The sequence below is a fragment of the Synchiropus splendidus genome, chromosome 17 (genome assembly GCF_027744825.2).
Source record: "Synchiropus splendidus isolate RoL2022-P1 chromosome 17, RoL_Sspl_1.0, whole genome shotgun sequence".
NCBI lineage: Eukaryota > Metazoa > Chordata > Actinopteri > Syngnathiformes > Callionymidae > Synchiropus > Synchiropus splendidus.
The window spans coordinates 20,735,000-20,755,276 of NC_071350.1; the positions used below are offsets into that span (position 1 = coordinate 20,735,000).

The 20,277-nt window shown below is 46.4% G+C and overlaps 3 protein-coding genes across 3 annotated transcripts; 2 read left to right on the plus strand and 1 right to left on the minus strand.

Moving 5' to 3' along the window:
* The first annotated feature begins 349 nt into the window (after positions 1-349).
* alg5 (ALG5 dolichyl-phosphate beta-glucosyltransferase) lies at positions 350-4,210 on the plus strand. Its single transcript, XM_053847411.1, has 10 exons — positions 350-602; positions 890-1,058; positions 1,269-1,315; positions 1,656-1,724; positions 1,793-1,885; positions 1,950-2,063; positions 2,150-2,209; positions 2,284-2,435; positions 3,423-3,508; positions 3,686-4,210. The coding sequence occupies exons 1-10, from the start codon at positions 540-542 to the stop codon at positions 3,799-3,801; spliced, it is 969 nt and encodes a 322-aa protein (XP_053703386.1). The 5' UTR covers positions 350-539; the 3' UTR covers positions 3,802-4,210.
* Positions 4,211-6,677: 2,467 nt separating this feature from the next.
* smad9 (SMAD family member 9) lies at positions 6,678-12,808 on the plus strand. Its single transcript, XM_053847822.1, has 8 exons — positions 6,678-6,776; positions 7,506-7,977; positions 9,202-9,417; positions 9,485-9,727; positions 10,465-10,575; positions 10,866-11,087; positions 11,269-11,525; positions 12,130-12,808. The coding sequence occupies exons 2-8, from the start codon at positions 7,779-7,781 to the stop codon at positions 12,271-12,273; spliced, it is 1,392 nt and encodes a 463-aa protein (XP_053703797.1). The 5' UTR covers positions 6,678-6,776; positions 7,506-7,778; the 3' UTR covers positions 12,274-12,808.
* Positions 12,809-12,870: 62 nt separating this feature from the next.
* On the minus strand, positions 12,871-14,707 carry rfxap (regulatory factor X-associated protein). The gene is made up of 3 exons (XM_053847823.1): positions 14,014-14,707; positions 13,575-13,685; positions 12,871-13,507 (listed from the first exon to the last, which is right to left on the minus strand). Exons 1-3 carry the CDS (start codon positions 14,431-14,433, stop codon positions 13,403-13,405), a joined length of 636 nt encoding a protein of 211 aa, XP_053703798.1. The 5' UTR covers positions 14,434-14,707; the 3' UTR covers positions 12,871-13,402.
* Between the last annotated feature and the right edge of the window lie 5,570 nt (positions 14,708-20,277).

Here is a 20,277-nt window from a genome sequence, read left to right on the forward strand (position 1 = left end):
ACGTTCAATGGCAAATTTAGGCTTCAAACAAGTACCATAATCGAATCGTGTTTTGTGACCGAACGCAGTGATCCAAACCACTGATTAGAATTGTATCGCTAAATAGTATCTGCGGTATAAGGTTGTGTTTCCAAAATATTTTCCAGAAAACGGTTAATTTACCTTTCTTATTTAATTCGCAGATTTACCAAACCATCCAAATAGTAAATGCACAAAATCAAATCATATATTTATATTCTAGAGATATATATTTGTAATCTCTAGAAATGCCTTTTTTCTTTTGTCGTTCAATTCCAATCCGCTAGATGTCAGCACTGCAAACTGCTTGACGTTCGTCGGCTGTGATGATGATGATGATGATGATGTGTCGACAAACTCGTCCTCTTCCGCCTCGCGTTGGTGTTTAGTTTTCGAAAGCCGGAACAGCCCGGAGTGGCCTGGGAGTGAAGTGCTTATAATTGGTATTCAAAGTTGTCCCATACCGAGGGCACACGGACGAGAGGGGCGGTTGTACTTAGCACCTTGCGGACGGATGGAACATGGATTGTGTTGGTGAAGTGGTTCAGGCTTTGGTGGCACTAGCTGCTTTGGTGTTCATTGTGGTAAGAGACTTCAAGCATTGTTGAATATAAATGAAGGCCGTCAATTGCAGGTGCTAGTGCACAGAAGTGTGTGTGCGCGCGCGTGTAGGTTAAAACCTCGGTCGGTAAAAGTAGTTTATTATAGTTATTATAATTGTCCATTTCATGTAGGTGGTGAGGGACAGTTACGTTATGCCAACGAGAGGTCCTGACAAGACTCGCGCTGCCTGTGTGTCGTCTAGCGTCCTCCTCGACTGTTGGTTCAATGAAAGCACTGACGACTGCTGCTTTGCTTTTCTCTCTGTTAGGTCGTTGTTGTTGCTCATGTCACCGCTGGTATGATCGACCTGAGACGCCATGAAAGGGAGAGCGGTTTCGTCACTGCCTCTGGTCAGACAGAGTCCTTCCCAAGTCTGCACGACCCCCACTCGCTCTTCCTGTCAGTTGTGGTCCCAGCCTACAACGAGGAGCTCCGAAGTGAGTTCTGCATGTAATGCTCCTTTTTCAAAATTCAATCAAGTGCGACTTTTATTTTCCTGTCCTTAGTTACTGTCTAATGATGAGGTTCGCCGCCCTTGAGCAAGACACTGTAAAGCCAAAAAAGCAAAGAAATAACAATCCTGTAGTTGGTCTTTCCTCTTCGTTATCGCGGTGTCTTTTCCAAATTGAATTGTCATACGTTTCCAGTGCCTGTGATGATGGATGAAGCTATGGAGTATCTGGAAAACAGACAGGTGAGTGACAACCCCTCTCACAACCTCCAGTCTTCCGCTACGTCAAACATCATCTTCTTAAAGCCATACAGAACAGAAAAGTTACTTTTGTGTAAGTTGTGTTCAGTAAAAAGGTGCCAGCATCATTTCTGGTTTGGTACTAGTCTTAGCAGACTAGTGAGCATGCTACAGAGTCTTACCTGAATAGGATATAGTCATGTTTGTGTTCTCTATTTATAAACTCTGACTCAGATTCACTGAGAACTTTGTTTGATAAGAATGAATGTTTCGAAAGGTACCGGTAGGTGGCAGCATTTATCTGTGGACTCACCATGTGACGGCTTTATTTCTCCCACTGTAGAAGAACAACGCCTCCTTCACTTATGAGGTCATAGTGGTGGATGATGGGAGCAAAGACAAAACTACTGAGGTAAGTTGCTGAAATGTCACTCTGTTTGATTGAAATGTTCTGTGATGGCTTTTGTGATCTTGTGGCAGGTGGCTCTGGGTTACACACGGAAGTATGGTTCTGATAAGGTCCGGGTCCTGACGCTTGTGAAGAATAGAGGGAAAGGAGGGGCAGTGCGGATGGTGAGATTGTTGCTTGTTTCTGTACTGGGTCACTTGATCCTAAATGTGTGTGCCACATTTGAAGGGCACTCTGAGTTCCAGAGGGAAACTCATTCTGATGGCCGATGCAGATGGTGCCACAAAGTTTGCTGACTTTGAAAAAGTAGAAGCTGGGCTGAATGATCTTCATCCTAAAGCGGTAGTTTGATTTGTTACATTTGAGCCTGTTTTGCCCGTTTGCATTAAATCCTGAAGGACTGCACTGTGATTGCTGTTCAATCGCAGGGCAACATGGCTATCTCCTGTGGCTCCAGAGCTCACCTGGAGCAGGATTCTGTGGCTCAGGTACGTGACCAGGTCTTTGTCATCCTGAGATCTGATCACTTTCAACATTTGTTCTTTTTTGGTCTCTGCAACAGCGGTCCTTGTTTCGCACATTTCTCATGTATGGTTTCCACTTCCTGGTGTGGTTCTTCTGCGTGCGAGGAATCCGGGACACTCAATGTGGATTCAAGCTTTTCACGCGTGAGGCCGCGCTGAAAACATTCTCGTGCCTCCATGTGGAACGATGGTAAGGATTTGGACGTCAACTTACACACCGGCACCAAAATTGGCACATGAAATTTGAGGTCTCAGGCAGGCAATAGATATGTGTACTGTTGAACGTATTCAGAAGAGAGCTTTTTAGCCAACCGGTGTTTACGTGTTTGGACTTTATTAGTAATCGTAAAGGACATGTCATCTAACCGTATTCTTATTCAACACTGGCACCTTCAACTATTTTCATTTATAGACCTCTTTAGTGACTGATGTGACCATATTCACCTCTTAAAATGGCTTCATTGGTTTTAGTGACTATGCTGAGGCAACGACAGTGATCTGCTGAAACACGCATTATGATGATGTTCCCTTTTTATGCTGCATTATGTCGGGTCAGCTGTTAGTTGTCGATCACATCTCAACATGCTCACGATTATTAGTTTGTCTGGGGAGGTGTTCCTGAGGCAGCTGTCGGCAGCGATGGGCTGAAGCTTTTCTCCTGACCAAGCACAGCAGAGTGGGCTTGCTTGTTCTCTCAAGATGCAAAAACACTGCAGTGCCCCGTGGGGGTCCAGTATGAAATGAAAACTTGAAGCACCGGGATAGGTGCTCTCCTGTGGTGAATATTTTAGATCCATTCAAACTGGAATATAGTGGTGAGCGTGGCGTTTCAAAGCTCTTTTAATAAAGCCAACGCAGTTGTTGCACGGTGTCAGTATTGAGCAGTGCACAGCCATAAACGTTATTACATGGGAGTTGAGTGTGGGGAATGGGACCACTGCTGGACCATCCTTGCGAGGTGGCCAATCTTCAAACTGGATACAGTTTTTAAAATGACAAACGTTTTATCCCTGTGTGAAGTGAGTATATTTTCTTTTTGATAAAACAAAGAAGTTGCCTCATCATGTTTGAGTTTGACAACACGAGCACCAACTGGCTGCCATCAGGGGTCTTGAGGTCAAACGGCATGCGGACACACAACCCAACTGTTGTCTGCTTTTGTTTTCCCTCTGGCCAGGGCCTTTGATGTGGAGCTCTTGTACATTGCTCAGTGTTTCAAAATCCCGATAGCGGAGGTGGCCGTCAACTGGACTGAAATAGAAGGTAGGTTTTCATTGGAATATGTCGACATCAGTCTGCCCACACTGCAGCCTAAATCTGCTGATCCCAAAATATCTGTCAGACATTTATTTGCAATCTTGGATATTTTAAGAGCCATTTTCTGTTGAATTCTTTGCTCTTGTGTGTTACATTGTCCATTTGCCAACGATTCTTTGCCAGGATCCAAACTGGTTCCTTTCTGGAGTTGGCTGCAGATGGGTCGAGACTTGGTTTTTATTCGCCTGCGCTACGTCACTGGAGCCTGGAAGCTGCAGACTCCACGGAAAACGGACTAGCCAATCAGTGTGTCGTAAGCTCAGACGGAGTTTTGGATGAAGTGGGACAGACAGCTGCTGTGTATTTGTCAAGGACAAACTCATGCATCCGTGTGTTTGGACTCTGCGTTAGGGATGACGGTGCAGTTGTAAATCCTCTCGTCCATGCCGTGATGTTTATCGGCTTGTGCTGGCGTAATCGCCATGGAAACCGCCAGTGCTTCAGCTTTCATCATGTATGACCAAGTTGTGTACCCAGTGGCAGAATCATTTGAGTGGGACATGCTCAAAGAAAACTGTCTTTCACTGTGTCCACTTGAAAGCAGTCGTGGGATCCAATGCTGTACCTCCAGAAGCTGGGCTGATGGCTGTTTCACTCTGACAAATGAACCCAGTGTCCTTAAATAAATCACTATTGTCTTGTTCTCCGTGTTTTAAGATGAGACAGAGAGAGAAGAAATGATTTTTTGAAGTGTTTTAATTGGATTTCCTCCGCAGACTGTTCCAGAAATCTCTTCTCTATTTTGTGAACAGCTATGACTAGAGCAGGTGCGTTTTGAACATATCTGCTGCGTGTTTGCCAGCAAAATGTCACTTCTGCATGGTTGTAGTAAGGCACAGGCAGGGTGCAGACTGACTGATACGCCACTCACTGGGCAGAAAACGGGGTGCATCAGGAATTTCTAGCATTTGTTCCAAAAGGCTTTGATAAAATAATGATGCATTTAGAAGCATCCGATCATGTGCCTCGCGAGGTGACCTCTGCGAAACCATCGAAATTTCCATCGTGTTGCATTTAGGTGCCGCACCAGGTGGTAGGAAAAAGCAACAACAGAATATTCTAACGGCATCCACTGAGCGCGAGCACTGTGACGATCCGCAGCAGTTGCTGTAAACTGTGAAAATGTCAAACTTGTAGACTGGCTGTCGCCAGCCGGGGTTTGCGTCATTAACTGGACCGGTCTTAGCACTGCCAATAAAGGAGTGTATCCATCCGCCACGATGCAGCGAAGGTAAATACGAACCACCCGACTGCCGTGTTTGCCAATATTGCCGTGTCGCTTATTTTCAGTGTCTTCGCAAATGTCTTTTTTTTTTGTTTGTTTTTTTCAATCCTCAATGAATTTAGTTCTGTACCAACGAGACCAACTGACGCAGAGTCAAAGCATAGCAACGTTTGCACGAGGCACCTGTACAGCTGTTGTTGTGACCTTCCTCGTGGAGCAAAGTTAGGGTTCACGCTATGATTTTCCGTGAATATGTGAAAGGGGACGAGGAACAAATCATTCCATTTTGAGAGTGATCACCCTGTGGATCCAGGGATTCCTCTCTCTCCTCATGACAAAAACTCCTACTATTATTATCAGTTATTGGGCGATAGTGTTGGGGTGGACTGAAGCGTGCTTGCTGTTCTTTTGGGTTTGAAAATATTTGCGTCACAAAAACTCCATGACTTCACAGGTGTCAAAGTCCAGTGTTTGTGGGCTGATGCCGGCTAGTGTTTCAATGAGATGGGTGAAGAGTGAAGAAGCAGGTCCGTCAAACTGAGTGATGGACCTCGATCCAGGCAGGTGAGGAGCCCGTGAGAGGGCAGCGACATCGGCGACAGATAGCGGACCTGGAAGTGTCAGAGATGATAGAGATGTTCAGGATGCTCAGTGACCAGAACCTACAAGAGAGAAGACACAAGTATCGGGACCGATGAGCGCCCAGGTGGGTCAGACTCGTCGAGAGGTGACGACGAGCGCTCCAACAAGGATGTGGCAAAGAAAGACTTGGAGCGGGTCGGTGGTGGAGGATCAAGGTGAGATGGTGAGATCAAGACCAGGGAGCTCATCATCTGAAACAACTGCCGGAACACTTCGATACCTGTTGGTTTTTAAGATGCCCTGTTTTGAGTCTGTCGGTGTTTATTGAAGCATTGCTCCAACGATGATGGACGATTTAAGTTGGTCATACGAGTTCGAGGACAGGTGTGATGCTTACACTCAGGTGACGCGCGCGCGCGCTCTCTCTCTCGCCGCTCAACCCCCTGGGAAAGTTCCAGCGAGGGAAGGCGGAGGGATCTGGTGTTCAGGCGCTGCGGTTCCAGCCAGGCTGACGCCGCCTTGGCTGTGTGTCGCTCCGACCAGGGCTGAGTGGGAGAGAGGAGGCTCCTCAGACCTGCGTCAAGACCGTCTCAGTGGACCAGGCTAGACCGGAAGGATCGGCCCATGGACCCTACATAGTAAAATGGCGCTTCAGCGCTGCGTGTGGGTTAGAAATACCTTTAGGAATGCATTTAGGAAACACAAACAAATTCACGTGTTGTTTGATTACTTTTGTTTTAAATGCTATTTGGTCAGTTAGCCTATGGCTAAAGTGAATTCTACGTGCCAAGTTTGTGGTTTCTAATTTCAAAATAAAAGTTGAATGGCTGACAAATATGCGAAACTCAAATCCCATTTGTAAAATAAAGGACACAGCAACACAATTATTGATCAACACTTGCAAGGCTGTCCATTGTTAACTACAAAACCATGTAGATAAAAAAAAAGTCTGATTACATTTTAAGAACAGACTCCTGGTATTTTGGCTATGGTGATACATGGTTTGCCATTGCTATCTTTGCATATGTGATGGCGTCTGTATTCTAAAGACATGTCTTTCTTTTTCATGGAATTTGTGGCTGTCTTTCTCAACAAGTTCTATTTGAGGTGGGAGCTACCATCTCCTTAGCGCTGCCACGAAAACACAACGAAACGAGTCTCTGCATTTAAGAAAATGATGAAAACTGCTTTTGACTGTACTGGACATCCGCTGCTGCGAACGTCGTGCGTGAAATGGCATCAACGCCTTCGCTGGCTTTTATTTTGAATTCGGCTAGCGGAAATAATATGGGTTGACGTTGCCTTTACACTAGGTCGACGACACGCGCGGGCGCACGAACACACGCGCAGCCACAGTTGACCTGTCGAACCTGCGACCCTCTTCCCTCGCCTGCCGTCAGCGCAGAGGTAAGGAAAAGAGCTTTTTCATTGTGTTCACATTCTGCACCGTCCTGTAACTCGCCACAGAAGAAAGCGGTTGTTTATATTTACCCTCACCTCGGATGGTGTATAGTCACGACGTCGTCGATATCATATGCTTAGTTTCACTGGTCGTGAGTTTCTGAAACTTTTCCCATCATCGCTGATATTAGCAGCATCCAGGTGTGAGACAAGGGAGTCCCAAACCTGACTCAGTTCCGGTTCGCGCGGTCAGATGAAGCTGATGTCCTGGCGATGAAGCATGAGGCAATTCGCCGATGTGAGGCTGCAGACTGTGTGACGCCAGACTCCACGAAGCGCTGATGCTGCAGCGTGTGTCATTGTGAGCCGCAGTGGCTCACACACAACTGACCAAGTTCACGTCACTACCGCTCGCTTCGTGGTCTCCCACGTGCAGCAGAAAACACCTCTGCCACCGAGCCAGCGACCAACTTCTGTGTGACTGTGCGCGATTCATCCCGTGGATGGAGGGAGCGCAGCAGAGAGAAGGAGGCTGGGTCTCTGCTCCCCCTCACCCCCCCCCTCCCTCCTGTCCTGTGATGTGTTCTGGCCAGACAGTGCGGCTCCTGGGCGTCAGTGCAACCGTCAGAGAAACAGAGGACATTCCTTATTGTTGTGGCTGAGCTTCCTACATCTCGCCTTTCTGTGAAGAGTCGAGCTGCAACATGCTCATTTTTTAACTTCTCTAACTTGCAGTGCTGCACTCCTTCCTGCCCGATGGCCGAAACCAGACCTGAATATTTGGCCGTCCCTGCGTGAGCAACACTGAGACAGGATTTGGGGTCTTCAACCGTGGCACTCTTCCAACTCCTGCACGCACGACCCACGAGTGGAGCGGAAGAAGAATCTCTTTCCAACCGCTCATCATACCAGCTCTCCCACCGTCCAGGATACTCATTATTGGCCTTGCTCCTCGTGCATCGATCCCAGTGGGAACTGTGAATCCAGATAACTGGCCCTCTGTGTCCCATGATGACCTCCTCCACCTCCATCACTTCCCTCTTCTCCTTCACCAGCCCTGCGGTGAAGCGCCTGCTTGGCTGGAAACAAGGGGATGAAGAAGAGAAGTGGGCAGAGAAGGCAGTGGACTCTCTGGTGAAAAAGTTGAAAAAAAAGAAGGGGGCGATGGAAGAGCTGGAGAGAGCGCTCAGCTGTCCCGGACAGCCCAGTAAGTCTCACGCTTGCTGCTGCGCGACGTCTTCTCTGACACTCACTGACTTCATTTCATGACTTCAAGTCTCCAGTCTGAAAGCGTTTATGATTCAAAGCTGGCGAGACACATGCACCCTAAATGTTGTGGGAAAACTATTGCTGGAACTTTGACCTCAGTCAGAGGTCAAAGTTCCAGGCTACACTATGGACATGCAGCTTGAATGGAGCCAGCGCTGGTACTTCTATACTTCTCTTTGAATGGTGGAGTGCTGAGAACACTACTGTCTGTGATTCCACCTCCCCTGCTCATCGCGAACACGTACCAAAGTAATGCAAGGCTCCGGCTTCTGTAAGACCAAGGCAGATGACTGAAGCCAGTAGAGACAAACACTGCTGGTCATGTCAGCAGCCAGAAATAAACCCAGCATCTCCAAAGGCTGCTTGAAGAGGACCAGAGAGGAGGAAGGTAGCAACCACACTCCATTAATCCAGTCCAGTCATAGAAGGAAAATACACTGATACACCATATGAAGAACCTAAACCACACATTCAAGCACAAAACGTCAAAGATACTGAGGAAACCAAAAGTGTCCACATCCAAGAGGATAGCAGAACCAACATATAAAAGCAAACACACCAAACTATTTACACCATTTTCACAACATGGACTCATATTGGAGTGTAACTGTGTGTGGAGTTGGTTAGGATGTGATTCTTTTTGGTATATTTTCTAAATAATAATATCATATTCCTGATAGTTTCAAGTCCCGATACTGTTTGGATTATGTATTGGAGTAGTTGCTCTCTTTGATGCTACTTTTTGCCACTGTCCAAACTTGGGTTAGGGCCTCCATCCATGGGTGTCTTTCTCAGTGGCTGCTGGAGGGTTGATAAAAAAGGTGAATGAATATCGTCGTGTGAAACTGTGTCACAGCTGTTTTCTCAGCTCAAAGCAGACCAGTCTCTTCAGACATCCTTGCGTGTTTGGAGTAAAGTGCTTCTGTGCTTTGTTCCAAAAAAAATTGCAAAGAGTGCAAGTAGAATGTTTTCTCATTCCTCGAATGCATTTTTAGAAACATTTCTCAGGTGGTGTTTTTAAGTTTCATTTTTGTCTTTTTCTTTCGGTTTTCCTTGATCTTCTGATGGTCTAGAACCTTGACGTTTTCTTGAGTTCACTATATGGGAGCCTTTTCATCAGTGGAACTGGGGAGCATCCACAGATGTTCTGCTGTGTCAACAGGCAAGTGTGTGACCATCCCTCGCTCACTGGACGGCAGGCTGCAGGTCTCCCACAGGAAGGGTCTCCCTCACGTCATCTACTGCCGGGTGTGGCGCTGGCCCGACCTGCAGTCCCACCACGAGCTCAAAGCACTGGAATGCTGTGAATTCCCCTTTGGCTCCAAACAGAAGGACATCTGTGTCAATCCCTACCACTACAGACGGGTGGAGACTCCAGGTACCCATCGCGCAAAGATCCCACCCGAGTGCAGAGTGTTATTCTGACCTGCTCTGTCATCTGACAGTTCTGCCCCCGGTGCTGGTCCCCCGTCACAGCGAGTTCAACCCTCAGCACAGTTTACTAGCAAAGTTTAGGAACGAGCCGCTGATGCCTCAGAACGCCACCTACCCCGACTCCTTCCCGCCGCTGCCCTGCTCCTCCTTCTCCTCATCACCCTCCTCGTCGCTGGCTCTGTCGCCCACTTCGCAGAGTTTCCCCAACTCCCCCAACAGCTCGGCGGAGCCTGGCAGCCCGTATCACATCACAGGTAGGAATCACGCCAGCAGGACCTTTGTTTGGAAGAGTCGTCTGGGCCGCGTGTGCAGGAGCTGCATCCTAGTTCTAAACTCGGAACCTTTCTGCTCTTAGGGCCCACTTTCCCCAGAACAAATGGACCCGGGCCCATTCAGTAGAAGTGATTCAAGACTCTTGATTTCATTTGTGATCAACAACCATATTCCATCATCATAATCTACTGGCACATAAACCGAAACCTTGTGAAATGACATAAATCCATGTGATCAAGATATTCGTCTGTCATGGAAAAGTCCAACCAGCAGCAGAAGCAGGTGCAGGTCATGTTCATCACATTCACTAGTGCAGTACAGTACAATGGAGTACAATAAATGCAATAAAGCCATGTTTTAATATCATAAAATTAAAATAATGTATTTTATTTAAACTCCAAAGAAGATATAAGTAAAGTGTAAATGAAAGTATCGCCATAAAATGTTCTAATTCATTTTCAAACCTGCTCCAACAGGTGAACAGTGTGTACTGTAGGGGGCGCCACCACTGTCTTCATCATTGTTTCTTTCCAAGAACTTCTCCATAGTTGGTGACTATCACAGCTGTCAAGTCACTTCACTGACTCACTGCTGCCACCATACGTGGCTCATGGGTTCAGACTCAGCCTCTCACGGCCCAAATGAAAAGGACGTTTTAGTGGCTTTGACTCCTCACTAAATTGTTGAGAGGGTCTCATGTGTCCGCTCTCTTGTCCAGCGGAGACTCCACCACCTCCCTACAGCATGATGGAGACAAGTCCTCAAGAAGACGTGAAGCCCAGCAACTCCACAGAGGCACCCAAACTTACCTTTTCAGCTCCACACAGAGGTACTAAGGTCTAACGTGAAATGGTGTTGTTTTCTAGACCCTGTGAACTCATATGGAGGGCCCCGGGCCAGCTATGACAAACTGTTTTTGACAATGTTCGACAGCAATGTAGTATACGAGTAGTCGTCTGTCTGTGTGTGACCCATGACCCACACTGGTCAACTGTCCAGGGTGACTCTGCCCTTTTGCTTTGACACGAAAACCAAGTCTTCTCCATCCCCCAACCAGGATGGACGCCACAGCGAGAGAGAACTCTGACCGTCAAACTCTGTCTTTCTGTCTCTGTCAAGACCTTCGCCCGGTGTGTTATGAAGAGCCAGAGTACTGGTGTTCCATTGCCTACTATGAGCTCAATAACAGGGTTGGTGAGACCTTCCACGCCTCCTCCCGCAGTGTCCTGGTGGATGGCTTCACTGACCCCTCCAACAACAAGAACCGCTTCTGCCTTGGACTACTGTCCAATGTCAACCGCAACTCCACCATCGAGCACACGCGGCGGCACATAGGCAAAGGTCAGTGCTGTCTTCTTTCCTGTGTGGTCGAAACTAAAAAAAACTCTTGGGACTAAGCATAGATGGAAATCAGTCGTCTAGCCACATCACCGGACGGCCACTGAGGGGTCCTCTTGACAGTGAGGAAAAAGAAAGTCTATATCGTTGATGATTTTTTCTGCTGATGTTGTTGTGCCATCAGGTTTGCATCTCTACTATGTGGGCGGTGAGGTGTACGCTGAGTGCCTTAGCGACAGCAGCATCTTCGTCCAGAGCCGTAACTGCAACTTTCAGCACGGTTTCCATGCCACCACCGTCTGTAAGATCCCCAGTGGCTGCAGCCTGAAGATCTTCAACAACCAGCTGTTTGCTCAGCTTCTGGCACAGTCAGTCAACCATGGCTTTGAAGTGGTGTATGAGCTGACCAAGATGTGCACCATCCGCATGAGCTTTGTCAAGGTACGAAGATGAGGTTGTGATGATTTTTAAAATGTTCGCCAGTTTATGTTAACATCAACACATTGACTACATCATCTAAATGTTTCATTTGGATGAATTTTGATGCATAAAAATGACTGATATTATCATGACTGATCTACAATGAGAATATCATTTAAAAGTTCACTATTTTTTTTCAGTCATTTCAGAAGGCAAAACTCTTAATCAATTTATTACACGTAGAGTATAATGAAGCAAGCATTTGTTTCTAGCAATTTGAATGATTATGGCGGACAGATAATGAAAACCCAAAAATGCTGTGTCTCAGAAAGCATAGAATGTATATACTGCATAAAGGCAAGATCTGTTTTATATTCCAAATATTTCAGACTGTCAGATCTTACTTTTGTTGGACCTTATTTCCATCCTTCTCAAAAGCAATGTTTTATTTTCCAGATTTTTATCCATGTTACATTGTAGCCCCCAATAATAACCATGTAGTTCAAACCTTGTTAGATTTTCTATGTTCCTAAAGAAGGTTTTGTAATTCCTGATTTGTGATAATAGTCTTATATATAAAGAAAAAGGGGGAAAAAAACCAATCGTTGAGTGTCTTCTTCTGCAGGGCTGGGGTGCGGAGTATCACCGTCAGGATGTCACGAGCACCCCCTGCTGGATTGAGGTGCATCTACACGGCCCCCTGCAGTGGCTGGACAAGGTCCTCACACAGATGGGCTCTCCGCATAACCCCATTTCATCAGTGTCATAACAACAGCGACCACTGGCAGGAAGTCAAGCATTTGTTTGTAATTGCTCATTCACATTTCAACGAAGGAGTAAGGTTTTTGCCCTCACTGCTCAGAATCAGGTGCTGCCCCCTACCGGCCAGATTTAGCTAAACTCACCTTCCAGCTGAAACCTTCAGATACACGTGAAAACAGGACCATTAAAAACAAAACAAAACAGCAGGTTTGAAACAGGTAGTCGTTTAGATGCCGCCCCCATTCTCGCGCTCAGCTCAGAATAAAGGCTGCTTCCTTTAAAGTAGTTTGAGAAGACAACTACACCCACAGCTACTAAGTAGTCGGACAGTTTTCACCAGTGCACTCCAGAAAAACAACATGATCTGCAGGTGTTTGTGACTAATGGAGTCTGTCGTTTGTGTCTCCATGTACTGCTTGCTTCTTTGTTCTATTAAAGTCAATTTTGTGACACCAGTTGATTCAAGTCAGCTGAATAGAGAGAAAACGTGTGCATTCACATTTACTGATGGAAAGAAATATGAAAGTACTACACTGGAATTCACAATAAATCTGCTGCTTATTGACAGCATCACTTTTTAGATAAATATAGTCACATGCAACCGCCACATACCACAGGGTTTATTGTCAGACACTGTGTTCAGAACACACTGAAGGGTTACTGCAAAAGTCAAATAAATACAGGGATTTCCAAATCCAAAGACTAACATCAGTAGGGTTGGGCATAAACACGTGATTCTGAAATTGCTATTTCAAATTCTTCAAAAATTCTTAGTCATTCCCGTAAGAAGTGGAGACCTGTTGAGGCTGGAGGGTTCCGTTACATATACACACACACACACAAGTAGTAAAGTCCTAGCGCTACGACTGCGAAAGGATTGAGAATCAGCAAATTTCTATCATATTGTGTGAAATTACAGGGAGGAAATGGTGGACACTTCTTGGAAGCCAGTGTGTTGACACTGTGTGTAGGGCGATATACAGGCTCCAACGATCGGACATGTAGGGCGTCCTGCTGAGAAAAACTAGGCGTCCCGTTCTGAATGCAGGAGGGCTTGCCCTCCAAGCCCAGAGCCTGGTATGCAACTGAAAGCCAGAATCGAGCCAGTCCAGACGATGGTCATCGGCGGTGTTCACTCAGCAGCCCTGGAACTGCTGCTGAGACAGTGTGCGACTCTGAGTGGCCAAAAGTTGCTGCTGCTGCTGCAGGAAGCTGATGACAGCTGGACTTCTGAGTAGCGACTGAGAGAAAACAGTGTTAACAAAGAAACCACCAGAAAAGCCTTGTGAAGCCAGCGGCAGCTCTCACCAATCTCTTTTGGTTGAGGACTTGTTCTATGAGGGAGGGTCGCGCTGGTCGCTCGCCCACAGCACCCAGCCGCTGCTTGTTGACAGACACTGGCCTCTCCTCTGAGTTGTCCTGTTTTCAACAAAAACACAAACATTATTCGACTTCTGAATTTACTGGGGCCTGTAAAAACAACAAGAGGAAGCCTGTTCACTTTGACGGCTGCGTACAGTGCAACCAGAAGACAAGCGAACCTACTGTTCCCTCCACTAGCTTTAGGTCCGACAGGTGCAAGGAGGAACTCGTACCAATGGAAAGGACAAAAATGTAACCTTTCGAATCCAATTGCAGTTCTCGGTGCAGCGGTAGAACATAGCACAGAATAAGTGAGTCGTAAGCAGAGGAGGGTTCCATCTCTGTGTCCCTAAAGGCGGCAGGTGAGGACGCCACACAAACTCACATCGAGCTTCCCGCTGGACATGGCCTGGTCGCTCTTTTTCTTCTTATACTTGTCCTTGTACATCTTGTTGCGGTGCTTCTTGCACATCCAGGGCTTCCTCTGCTTGGCCACCTGGGTCGTGGTCTCGGTGCAGCCCTCGTAAGTGCACTGTTTGGGAGCGTTGTCGCCCTCGGAAACCTCTTCATCGTTCAGCTCCTCCGGGCTGGCGGTGCCATCTCTGGCGTCCGAAGCGTCTACAACGTCGCTCTCCTCATCGGCCTCGTCCATGTCGTATGAAGCCACGGTGTCCGGTTCGTGAGGGGTCACCACGTTCCTGCTGTCGACCACCCCGCTCTTGCTCACGTAGTATCGCTGTCCGTCTTTGGTGAGCAGCAGGGTCGAGTCTTTGCTGTTTGAGAGTGAGGCATCTTCTTCGCTCATCCTGGTGACTTCCAGTTGAACAGACAAGAACGCGCATCTAGACAGGACCAGCTAACGGCGCCTTGTGTTAGCTCACACGGTTGTGAGTGAAGATGCTGCTCGCACAACGAAGCCTAGCTGTTTAAGACACAACACATTGTGTTGAGCAGGCAAATACAACGCACACAAAAAGCTTCACAGCGCGTCGTTTGAGTTCGACAAGAGGAAGATCTATTGTGTGACACGCACACAACCTGCCTGCCGTTTGGCAGTTATTCTTCTTCCACACGATGGACGGCCGGCAACCAGCTTGGAGTCGCGTTGCCGCCACCTGCTGGATGGAGTGTGGCAAAGCAGATGATGCGGTGAGGCGCCCTAGTGGTCAGCGCTCCCGCCTCGCAGCAGGGCAGTTGCAGGTTCGATTCCCGGGTCGGACCGGTGGCCTTTCTGGGTGGTGAGGTCCAGTCCACTGGGACAGGCGCGTGCAACCCTGACCAGGACTGAGTGCTGGTTAACCGAAGACGTCCACTTGTTTGAGATATAGTGAACTAGGTCACTCAACACTGAACAAATACGAATAAGTAACCCAATGTTCCCATGTGCTTCTATGTGGAGGTCTTTGAAGGGCCTTGTAACTAATGTGGTTATATTGAGTTTTGTATGTGGATGAATCGAAATATCGGCAAATTTCAGTGCATCTAAGAATTGTATTTGTTGAAGAAGAAGCAAGTTCACATGCTAATGTAATGTCCCTGGTGTTGGGTGGCTGTGGATCTGGCTAAATAATATAAAGTGGTTTTGTACACTGTGTGATTCTTGAGCATATATGTGTGTGCACGTCTCAGTGCATAGACAGTATGTAATGTATCTTCTCGATTTTCCTCACTTCTATAATATCTAGTTTTGTTGCATTTCGATAGCTGTACATATGCCTTCGCTATTCTCGGTAAAAAGTGATGGTAGAAAAGTAATTGTGAAATAATACGGAGGAATTATTGAATAACTATATACATTGTCGAAACTTCTTCCCTCACTAATGTAGGTCGGCCCTTATTGTCCCTGGTAGGTGAAGACAGGAGCACCATTTAATGTCAATCTGCTGAGCTGCTGTTCTCTGCCTCCAAACGATAAGTTGGAATAATGTCTACTACAAAGGCAGATTGACACATCAAGAATCTACAATTGTTCCCACCTGCAGAAAGCGACACTCCTGCGGCCATATGATGTCAAAAGTTCTCCAAAATATGATGGCATGTTGGAGGTTTGGTTTGGCTTCCAGTTAACAATATGAGCTCTGGTGGAAACCACAATTTGAGCGATTATTATTATTAACATTTGTCATATTCTCATCTACCTTGATGACCTTGACCCTAGTGTCTTGGGACACTGTGGCACATCAACAAGTGCTGTCCAATTGTCTTGACAGTGCAGTTTGAGATACTCACCGCTAGATGTCCCTATTTATACGCCTTGTCGAGCACAACTAAATGAACAACAAAGTTTAACATACAACAGTTAGAACTGAAGTAATACGTGTGAGAAAAGCCTCAAAATCTGTGATGGTTTTATTATACACCACCTCCAAGCTGGCACCACTTTAAGTTGGGGTGGAGAGGATCGTTCAAAGAGGAAATCAGCCAGTGGTCTGTCTTTGCTGGAAACCATGTTAAAGACATGATGATGTAGCAACATTGTGGGAAAACACGGAACAAGTAGCATTATATGAAAAATTATCATTTTATTGTGTTGCTAAAGGGCGACTCGACGTCTCAAACAGGGTGGCCACTTCCACAATGAGCAAAGGGGACACCTTGCAGCTCTCCTATGGTCATAATAGTCACGCTGTGTATAGTTATCTCTCGTAAAGAGCAGACACAGTGATCTGCTTTTATTTTGTCAGGAGTCATCCTGTGTTCTCGTCTCTGTCCCTCGGAGCTTGACTAGGACATGGCTGGCCCTGACTCAAAATGCCCAAAAATGACCTTTTTTTCGAAACTCAAAAAATGACTTCAAAACAACTTGTCTGGCATCCTTGGACCATCTTAACACCACAGAAAACGTAGAGAGGGATTCAGATACAAAAGTCAAATCTGAGCAGCGGAGATGTGAAGGAGTTGAGGTGGGACGGTGTGGTGGCTTGGAGGTGTGGAGGTACGGTGGTTTAGATGTATGGAGGTTTGCAGGAGTGGAGGTGTGGAGGAGTGAAGGAGTGGAGGTACGGTGGTTTAGATGTATGGAGGTGTGGAGGAGTGGAGGTACAGTGGTTTAGATGTATGGAGGTTTGGAGGAGTGGAGGTGTGGTGGTTTAGATGTATGGAGGTTTGGAGGTACGGTGGTTTGGATGTATGGAGGTTTGGAGGAGTGGAGGTGTGGAGGAGTGGAGGTACGGTGGTTTAGATGTATGGAGGTTTGGAGGAGTGGAGGTACAGTGGTTTAGATGTATGGAGGTTTGGAGGAGTGGAGGTGTGGTGCCTTGGATTTGTGGATGTGTGGAGGAGTTGTGATTTCATGCTTGTCATGATTTAATGTTTGTACCTTTGGTCTTAAATTAGCCATTGCTCAGGTTCTTAATGTCATGATTCTGCTTGTATTTTGGTCACGTGAGGCCTGTTTAGTTTTCTTCCTCCTGTCGTCCTGTTCCTGTGGCACACGGCTGGAGCCAGTCAACCTCTAATCACCGCAGCTTAACAACTCCTGGACTCCAGCGACGTGTGCCAGATCGCTTGCTTCATTCGCTCCAACTGGTAATCTGTGTTCGTGCCTCTCTACCTGCGTACGTTCATCCGTCGTTTTGAATGAGCTTCTGTTCAGTTATTTCTAAACCCTGGAGTTTTTGGAGTTTAACTTCCTTTGTTGTCCCTGCTCTGTGAGGCGTCTTGGTTTTCTCTGTTTTCTGTAACTCCCTACTCGTGCGTTCGTTTTGACGACCTCGATAGTTGACTTTGTGTTTTTGCTCATTGTGTGTTTGCTCTCCTGGTACAGACTCTTCTTGCATTCTTTCTCCCAGTTCGGTGACGCCTTTTGTTATATATTTTTGTACCTTGTGATTAAATTATTGTATTGACTCGCTCCTGCCTCGTGACTCTTTCAACACTACTTAACACTTAACTTTATTACTTTCATCAGTTAAGTTAGCTGCACTAGATGTAGAATTTTCTCTGTTAGCCGTCAGTCAGCTCTAAGCAGTGGTCCAGAAGGTTCTCCCATATATGGTTATGAGGACCGTGTGCATGGAGGGTGGGGTGAGAGGTGTCTTCAAATCTTTTTGAACATACTGCGAGTCACAAATATGTTTGTTGATAATGATTTTATCAAACATGCCACATAATATTGAATGCAAATACCACTTTATTCCTCATGCACTTTTTATTTGTATTTTAACTTTTAATCCCAAACCAATTTCTTAATACATTTTTGATTCATTAGTTTCATTTTTGTTTGCTGTCCTTTGATCAGTTGTTACTCACGTGCACACACACACACATGTTTTGCTATTTTCCTTTTTTGATTCCAGATTTGATTGTTGAAAAGATCCTCCAAGACAGCGAAGAGAAGAGCTCGAAGAGAAGACTTGCATAATCGTTTTCATCTCTGCATAATCTTTCATGGTATACATGCTCTTTAAAGACTCAAATGTGTTGAAGCAAAGCTTTGATGCTGATCGTGAAACTCTTAATTCTAGTGACCTGGGGCCATGCCACGTAAAGGAAAGAGATCTGCAGCTTCAAAGGTGCGTTGGCAGAGGTTTGCCGAAGCCAAGCTCTCACCCGCACCTCAACAAAAGGCAAGTGAGACTGGCCCTGAGACCTCTGAAGAGGTCTCTGTGGCCCCACCTGCACAGATTACCTGTGTATTAGCATCTGGTAGTCAGAGCGATGGCAAATACAGAGATTCCCACAACAGCTCCTGTAATTCGGCCACATTTCTAGCTGTCCTCCGCGAGCGACAGCATCTTGGATTATTTCTACAGACGCTCTTCATCCACACGGATTGCAAGTATGCAGCATGAACTTTAACACAGAAGAAGACTTTTATTACGGGGACCGGGAGGAAGTGAAGCCACGGTGAACTCCTCTTCAGTTGACTTTTTAGACACAACCACATAGAAAGAAAGAAAACTCCTTTCCACCAAACTAATAAATGAGTCTATTTTAAACCCACGGACACCCACGCCCTGTTACACGGAACCAGCTTCCACCCAAAACATACATTTGGGGCACTGGTTAAATCACAACTACTTCGCTTCCACAGGATCTGTTCACATCAGGAGGACTTCATGACCGCCACGAGGGTGTTGTTTCGAGCACTCTCCACTAGAGGGTACTCACGCTCCTTCCTGACGTCATGCCTGAGAACATTCCTGGAAAAGGCAGAGAAAAATACACTCAAACCCCTGCCTTTCATTTCAACTTTTAATCCTTCATCGTACAAATTAATCAGAAAACTCTTAACAGTATCCAAGACAATTTGGTCACACTACACAATTGCAGCCTATAGAAAAAATCCCAACTTAAAACAAAAATGAATTTGAGCCAAAGTACCTGAATAATACTCACCTGAGGCTACCAGAAACCGGTCCAGGTCTGAGAGGAGGGATGCCCTCCTCCGTGAAACCCCGTGGAGGACAGACGATTAATAATGAATATTCTCTTTCTGAACCCATTCTGAACCCTTAACTTGATCCTTACCTTAATCTAGCCCCTGCCCGGGCCCTAACCTTAACCCGGGGGTCGGCAACCTCTTTAGCGCTGTTTGAGAATGGACAAAGTGTGATGATTAGAGACGGGAGACCCAAGTGCAGCAGGGAGGAGACTGAGTCGGAGGGTCAAGTCCAAAAAATGGAATAAGAAAACTAACTGAATACGCTTCAACGGTAGAAGGAGGCAAACTTAAAAAGAGCAGAATTTCAGTAGGAGGAGGCAGGAAAAACAAGACGGTACAAAATCTCAACACAAGAGGGAGACAGAGTCTGGAAAATAAAACCAGATTGTTCAGAAACCAAAACGAGCATCCATGAGCGCAAAACGGCTCAAAGCTCATGGCAAAATGAGAGGATCAAAAGGGGGTTTGTGACTTTGCTACAGAAAGCATGGATTGAAATCTGCTTGCATTCCACTGCATCTTGCATCAAGAGGCGTTGTGTGCACAAACATTCCCATCAGAGTGTATGGGTTAGGAACAATATGTGGTGCTGGACCAAGTCCAACGTTGTGTTCTTTATTACTCCGGACAATCGCGTGAGTCCACACTGTGAGCTTATGTGATAGAAACTTTATTGACAAGCCCGCTTCACCTCACGTGACTTGAACAGACACGTCTCATTGGTCCAGATCACTATCACCACATCTCCCCTTTTTCAAGAGAGAATTGCAATCTACGCAGGTCACTTTAAACTGCTCAAACTATACTCTTTAACTCAAACACACAAAACGGCCTCAACATTTTAAATTTCTATTTCACAGATCAAGCCTATTGGGCTTCACGATAACCCTGCCAGACCTAGTTTTGACAGTGTCCACAGGTGAAGATGGACATAACACAGCTGGTGGCACGGAAGCTGGTTCTGTCTCTGTCGCTCGTGGCTGTGATGCAGGGTTGACCTGTGAAGGTGTCTGAAAGGGTATCAGGTGTAGACGGTTTCGTCGCACCACCCCCTGAGGTGAATCAACAAGGTAAGATCTTGGGGTGGAATGATTCTGTCTCACTGTCCCAGGCCATCTGGTGTCAGTGATCCAAACATGTTCTCCTGGTCTCAAGTTCCTGAGAGTTTTTGCACAGTGACGCCTGTTGCATTGGACATCCTTTTCTCCCTTTCCTTCTGAGCCAATAAGCTACTGTCAGGCAGTGTAGGGTCAAGCTGTGAGG

Excerpts from the sequence above, each read along its gene's own strand:
- rfxap (XM_053847823.1), bottom strand. The coding sequence starts at position 14,433 with ATGAGCGAAGAAGATGCCTCACTCTCAAACAGCAAAGACTCGACCCTG. Across the intron at positions 13,686-14,013 it reads TGTCCAGCGGGAAGCTCGAT|GACAACTCAGAGGAGAGGCC; the intron begins GTGAGTTTGTGT and ends TGTTGAAAACAG. Across the intron at positions 13,508-13,574 it reads TCCTCAACCAAAAGAGATTG|TCGCTACTCAGAAGTCCAGC; the intron begins GTGAGAGCTGCC and ends GTTTTCTCTCAG.
- smad9 (XM_053847822.1), top strand. The coding sequence starts at position 7,779 with ATGATGACCTCCTCCACCTCCATCACTTCCCTCTTCTCCTTCACCAGC. Across the intron at positions 10,576-10,865 it reads CTTTTCAGCTCCACACAGAG|ACCTTCGCCCGGTGTGTTAT; the intron begins GTACTAAGGTCT and ends GTCTCTGTCAAG. Across the intron at positions 11,088-11,268 it reads GCGGCGGCACATAGGCAAAG|GTTTGCATCTCTACTATGTG; the intron begins GTCAGTGCTGTC and ends TTGTGCCATCAG.
- alg5 (XM_053847411.1), top strand. The coding sequence starts at position 540 with ATGGATTGTGTTGGTGAAGTGGTTCAGGCTTTGGTGGCACTAGCTGCT. Across the intron at positions 1,725-1,792 it reads GCAAAGACAAAACTACTGAG|GTGGCTCTGGGTTACACACG; the intron begins GTAAGTTGCTGA and ends ATCTTGTGGCAG. Across the intron at positions 2,210-2,283 it reads AGCAGGATTCTGTGGCTCAG|CGGTCCTTGTTTCGCACATT; the intron begins GTACGTGACCAG and ends TCTCTGCAACAG.